The 6,529-nt window shown below is 31.3% G+C and overlaps 1 protein-coding gene across 1 annotated transcript; it reads left to right on the plus strand.

Moving 5' to 3' along the window:
- On the plus strand, window positions 1,232-3,093 carry LOC104765742 (transcription factor MYB80-like). The gene is made up of 3 exons (XM_019245635.1): window positions 1,232-1,667; window positions 2,221-2,350; window positions 2,483-3,093. The coding sequence occupies exons 1-3, from the start codon at window positions 1,535-1,537 to the stop codon at window positions 2,958-2,960; spliced, it is 741 nt and encodes a 246-aa protein (XP_019101180.1). The 5' UTR covers window positions 1,232-1,534; the 3' UTR covers window positions 2,961-3,093.

Raw genomic sequence — 6,529 nt, forward strand, 5'->3', positions numbered from 1 at the left:
TTTTTTTTTTTTTTTTTTTTTTTAATAAATTTTAAATTCTATTCCAAAAAAATCGTGTAAATATCGATATCATATCTTATTTATGTGCTGGGTAATATTTCGTATGATTACTTTTTCAGAAATCATCAAAAAAATAAAAACAAACTACATAAAGAAAAATTTGCGGATCACAATTCTGAGGTTCCGTAATTTTCATTCGTGTATACTTTTTTACTCTTTTATATGTTATATATAGTCTCTAGACAAATTGTAATGATACATAATATTTTTAAACCACGAATTAGATCGAGAAGGAAATCTGATAACTAGAACCACGATCATAGTTTGTGTCGTACATATATCGCAAAGGAACAGCTCATCACTTTCAGTCAAGTCAGTAATTGATTTTTGTCTGAAAGAAGATATATCAATTATTGAGATCACACGAAATAAAAAGTTTGTCTGAAAGAAAAAAGAGCAATTATTGAGATCACACAATATAAACTTCAATGCCCCATAGGAAAATATGCATTGAAGCCTCAACGTTATGACACTGTTGGTTGGCAGTGAAGGGACCAATTTCACTGTAACAATGAAAGTGCCGCGTGTTAACGTGAATGTCAGCCAAAATAAAATTTGGGCAAAAACAACATTATGATTCATGACTATGCATATCCACCAAGTGCCACGTACCCCACGGAGACGGTCCCGTCTAACTCGACAATAGTTTTTCCATACCACTCTATTATTACCATTTTCTGGGTCTCAACAGTTTGCGTAAGCAATTTATACAAGCTACAAAATGAGGAAGGACTACTTCCTCTCTTTTTTTGGCTAGACAAAAGTGATTACTTCCTTTCTAAATTCTTTCTACAGTCGTCTAAAAACCTATACACATTTATGGTTGAATTTTAATTACCCTCATCATGTTCAGGTGCTATACGTTGATCTTGACAGATAAGGCATAGTTTCGATATTTAGTGAACAAATCAACCGATTCGGGATAAAATACAAAGTTTTCTACTAACGAAAAAGTCAACAGACAGTAACCGATTTTATTTTATTTTTTTTCTTGAAAATTTTATTTAGATATATATTTTTTTTTTTTTAAACTTAAAAGTATAAAAATATTTTTGGATTTAAGTATTTTTCTATGGTTGAGTTAATTATGAATTGAGTAAATTAAATTATTTATATATGTATACATATTACTTTTTCCTGTTTATTTATGTGACTATAATCAATTGTATGTGGTATATAAAATCTATAATACTTTAAATATAGATATCCTGTCCAAAAAAGTCGCTACAATAAAGATTCCCATTCGTCACTCTTGAATATATCATTCTATTTCTATACGATATATATAAGGGATAGAGCCTCACATATAATATGATACCAATAATTACTAACTATAACAAAAATAAACTTATCAAAAGATCAGATGATGTACGCTGACTCATGAAGACGAAGATCGAGTCGACGAGAGAAGTAATACGTGTAGAGATCTGATTGGTTGACCAGAGTACAAAACCCACACACACAAAAAACGAAAATGGGGAGGATGACGTGGTTCGACGTCGACGGGATGAAGAAAGGAGAGTGGACGGCGGAGGAAGACATGAAGCTCGTCGCTTACATCAAAGAACACGGTCTCGGCAACTGGGGTTTATTGGCTAAGAGAGCCGGTATAAATCTCTACTCACACCATGTATACATTAATGTGTACGTGCGTCCCTAGCTATGTTTGTGTCTCTTTCAAAGTTCGGGCTTCGAAGAAGCTAGGATCTTTAGATTCCAGTTTCTGTCGGAGAACTAAAGATTTTGTTTCGAGTAGGTTTTGCATTGTTTTAATTTTCTCCAATAGTGAACAATATTTCATATTTTCAAGATAATTATTGAAGATTTGTTAGATGATATTTTTAGGAAGTAAATTTAGGAGTACATGAAATTTTCACAAAATTGGTAGTACTGTTAACCAAATACATTTAGAGTAATAGGAAAAGATAGATTTTAGGAGCTTTTTGTTGATAAATCTGTGTAAGATCCAATGACTTACGAGCTTTATGCACTTTCATCGTTCATTGTCATTTCTTATTTTTCTTTAGTTTGTTTGATGGAATAAAAGGTTCAATCTTTTTTTTTTTTATCTAACTTCTCTGTTACGTGTAACAACAGCGTGTTAAAAGTAATAATACTTTTAATTTTCTGATAATCCTATTATTTAAATGCATAAAAAAGGTCTGCAAAGATGTGGAAGGAGTTGTAGGTTAAGGTGGATGAATTATTTGAGGCCTGGGATTAAAAGAAGCAAGTTCACTCCTCAGGAGGAAAATGAAATCATCAAGTTCCATGCTCTTCTTGGAAACAGGTAAATTGGTTTGTAATTAAATGTAAACCTAACCCAACATTTGGTTAATAATGTTTTCAGTCAATTATGCAGCATTAAATTATTATAGCCAGCAATATGGTACATTTTCTTAAATTTAATGATGATACGTAGGTGGGCAGTAATAGCTAAGCAAATACCGAACCGAACAGACCATGACATAAAGAATCATTGGAACTCATGTCTTAAGAAAAGACTAGCTAAACAAAGAATCGATCCAATGACTCATGAGCCAACGTTCCTCACCGTCGACGAAGCCACCTCCTACCCAACTACGTTGCCATCTCCGACACCGAGCACTTCTTCTTCTTCTTCTTCTTTTTCCTCCACAGGCTCTGCACGTCTCCTTAACAAGCTCGCTGCTGGTATCGCCTCGAGAAAATACATACTCGACAGGATCAAGATGGTGATATTGTCTGAACAACCAGGAGAAGCCAGTGATAAAGAGAAAATGCTGATAACCATGGACGAGAAGGATTTGATTGCTTGTTTTATGGACATTGATGAGAAGCTGAGTACGGCGTCGTTTTGTGATGACTCTACTACTGCTACGTTGACTGGCCTTGTGGCTTTTGATGACTTTACTCAATAATTGACCCGTATTTGTAACACTAGTATCCCAAAATAACACCACAAAGCAAGAGAGACTTGCCCAACCACTCAAAAATTCACACCTGGTGAAGTGGTTATTAATCGAAAGTTAATAACAAAAATGATGCTCTCAATTCTTTCTTTATTTATAGTTTTTTTTTTTAACCACGGGAGTTCCGCACCTTTGACCCGTAATCCTCCTTGGTAGGCAGACCCAGCTTTTAGTCTACTGCTTGTTGGACAGACTGCAGTGTAATGGTTGCTCTACTTGTTTGTCTCAACTTCGGAATAGGTCCAAATCAAATGCTCAAACTCTACGGAACTCTAAGCAATTTGCTTGTTAATTATTTGAGCTGCCCTATCCAAAAAATATTCACACGAGAAGTGATACAAACTCTATAGACAGAATACTCGTACTATATTTTTGAAAAAACTGTGCCAACTTCCAACTAAACCTTCAATTTTCTTTGCTGAAATTAAGGATTGGATGGAACCCTGCGGTAGTCTTCTTTGATCAAGTATCACACAAGATATGTCTGAACATTAAGCATCCAAATCTACCAAATTATAAGAGCGTATGATTAGCACGAACAAACAAAAATATAACTACCAAAACTAACACGAAACAGTGAATTGTAATTAAGCATCCAAATTCAAATATCAAGTTACACAAAATTTTAAGAGTTCTTTTTTTTCCTAATCCAAAAAAAAAAAAAAAGTAATTTCCCGGAAGTGAAGGTAACCATTGAGATAAAGGTGGCTTTTTTTTTCCAGGAATATTGTCATATATGTATGAGGGATATTGCAAGGGTGAATTTGCCTACTAGCCATAATGGCAAATGTAATGAAGAATATTGCCATATAATATGTGAAATCAAGTGAGTAACCAAAGGATATTGTGAGATTGCCATATTACACCCAAGTGGTAATGGTGGTGATGGTGGCCAGAATTGTGGCCGGCGAAGGTGGTCGCCGGAATTGTGGTCGGTGGAGGTGGTCGCCGGAGTGATGGCCGGAATGTGGTCGCCGGAATATGATCACCGGAATGGGTGGTCGGAATGTTGTCGTCGGAGTAGTGGCCGAAATGTGGTTGCCGGAGTGGTGGCTGGAGGTGGTCGCCGCAATGAGGTCGGAGGTGGTCGCCGGGATGTGGTCGGAGGTGGCCGGAGGTGGTCGCCGGTTGTCGGAGGTGGTCGCCGGTTGTCGGAGGTGGTGGTGGACTGGTGGTGGGTGTGGTGGTAGGTAAGGGTGTTAAAAGTTAATTATGTAATTAATATATAAAATATAGAGTATACAGTAAAACCTCTATAAATTAATAATCACTATAAATTAATAAATTTTGCTGGTCCCAAGTCGGGCTAGTGTAAAAATTAACAATATTTGATAAGATAATAAGATGATAATTTTTTTCAAATCTCAATGTAAAATATGGTCCCAATAATATCATAAATTAATAATCATGTAAATATATATATATATATATATATACTGATATAATAGTGTATGTTTCTCCTAAAACTCATTTCTATAGAACATTTGTAATGTTGTATTTTCAAACTATAATGATATCTCTAAAATATTTTATAACATGTCATACAAATAATTAAATTTTAAAGTTTTAATTTTTAGATATGCATCATTTACAATTTGATAATTAGACAGATTATTAAAATATGAGAATTAATATTATTATTATTCATAAATTTGAATTTATGTATGTCATGTGTATAAGTCAATTTGTTTATAGTATTTGTAATTTATTGTCAATAATGCTTTATAAATATTACAAGTTCAATTCCTAAACCATAAAATTTATAACATCCGAAAGTTTAATCTTATTTTGCTATAATTGTTCCAATTCATAATTAAAAAAAACAATTAAAAATATATCTATAAATTAATAATTATTAATTTACAGTGTAAATTAATAATTATTAATTTATAGATAAATTAATATCACTATAAATTAATAAAATGTTTTGGTCCCAACATTATTAATTTATAGAGGTTTTACTGTATAAGGGTTTGATGGTTAGTATAGTTAGTGGGTTAATTATAATTTTTTTTTATGTTATACACTGCAATTTCCCCATATTGCAAAGACCATTTAAAAAAAATGCACATAACCCATTTAATGAGCCGGGCCTGGTCCCTGCAGCGTGTACAGAATGATTTCATTGATGAAGTGGTTAGGTGCTTTCATTTCACCACGTGCCTGGTTCTTGAAGACAACATCATCGTCCCACCTGAAAACAAAAGAGATAAGTAGTGAAAACAAAATTATTTAATTAATTTAAAACAAAATTACTTTAAATAATTGATTTTGTTTAAAACAAAATTACTTTAATTAATTTAAAACAAAATTATTAAAATAATTAGTTAATTAATAGTTAAAACAAAATTATTTAAATATTAATGGGATTTTAATATTTTAGAATTTGAATTAATTAAATAATTAAATAGTTAAAACTACTTATCTCTTTTGTTTTAATTAATTTAAAACTATTTAATGATATCTTGGGTGAAAACAAAATTATTTAAATTAATTAAATTAATAGTTAAAACAAAATTAGGTAGATAGCATTAAATAATTAAAACAAAATTACTTTAATTACTTTAATTTTGTTTTAACTATTTAATTATTTAATGCTATCTACCTAATTTTGGGTGAAAACAAAATTATTTAATTAATTTAAAACTATTTAATGATATCTTGGGTTAAAACAAAATTATTTTTTGAAATCTTTTTTTCTTCATGATATCTTGGGTGAAAACAAAATTATTTAATTAATTCAAATTCTAAAATATTAAAATCCCATTAAATCTTGTAAAATATCAAATTGAATATCCCTCTTCATGTGTCGTTGAAAACTAAATGAATCGTCTATTAGATTCTAGAAGGCGTCGTTAAGTGAATGTCAAAAAAAAAAAAAAAAAAANAAAAAAGCATTGTTATATGTGTGAAGTGTTTTGCTATGTTTTCTTTTTGACGTTGCTTTGCGTCGTCATGACTAATCACCATAAGTGTTGGGAATAACTGAAAAGAAGTTCAATTTTTTCTAATGTAAAGAAAAAGGTATGAAAATCCAATTAATATACGTGTATTCAAATTTGGTAAAGTAATATTAGTATGAAAATCCACTATACAATAATCTAAGAAGACAAAATGCAAACAACCTGCTGCCTTAATCTTGTGTTCCGCGTAAGGAAAGACCCACCTCCCTTAATCATAATTTTGTTGTACATATTTCAATTCCATTACGGACTAATATTAATTAAGAGTTTTCGTCAACATAATTTCACTATTTTTAAACATCAAAAGTCCTTTTCACGAAAAAAAAAATCAGAAGTCCTTTTTTTCCATTTAAAATACACAAATCAGGCACCAAGCATTTGGTCCCAACAAATTATTCAAAGTGAAACTTCAAAACTAAACAAAGAAACACAAAACACGTTGTACCAAACTTTTAAAATATAACTTTTGTCTAATGTATTGCTTTAATTTCTCATCATCTGACTAATATATAACTAGAAAGAGAGGTAGTTAAAAAAAAAAAAAAAAAAAAAAGG

Source organism: Camelina sativa, chromosome 1 (assembly GCF_000633955.1).
Source record: "Camelina sativa cultivar DH55 chromosome 1, Cs, whole genome shotgun sequence".
NCBI lineage: Eukaryota > Viridiplantae > Streptophyta > Magnoliopsida > Brassicales > Brassicaceae > Camelina > Camelina sativa.

What these genes read in the sequence shown, in the direction of transcription:
- LOC104765742 (XM_019245635.1), top strand. Translation starts at nt 1,535, where the DNA reads ATGGGGAGGATGACGTGGTTCGACGTCGACGGGATGAAGAAAGGAGAG. An exon ending in TTTATTGGCTAAGAGAGCCG is followed by an intron (nt 1,668 to 2,220) that starts GTATAAATCTCT and finishes TGCATAAAAAAG; the next exon opens with GTCTGCAAAGATGTGGAAGG. An exon ending in CATGCTCTTCTTGGAAACAG is followed by an intron (nt 2,351 to 2,482) that starts GTAAATTGGTTT and finishes GATGATACGTAG; the next exon opens with GTGGGCAGTAATAGCTAAGC.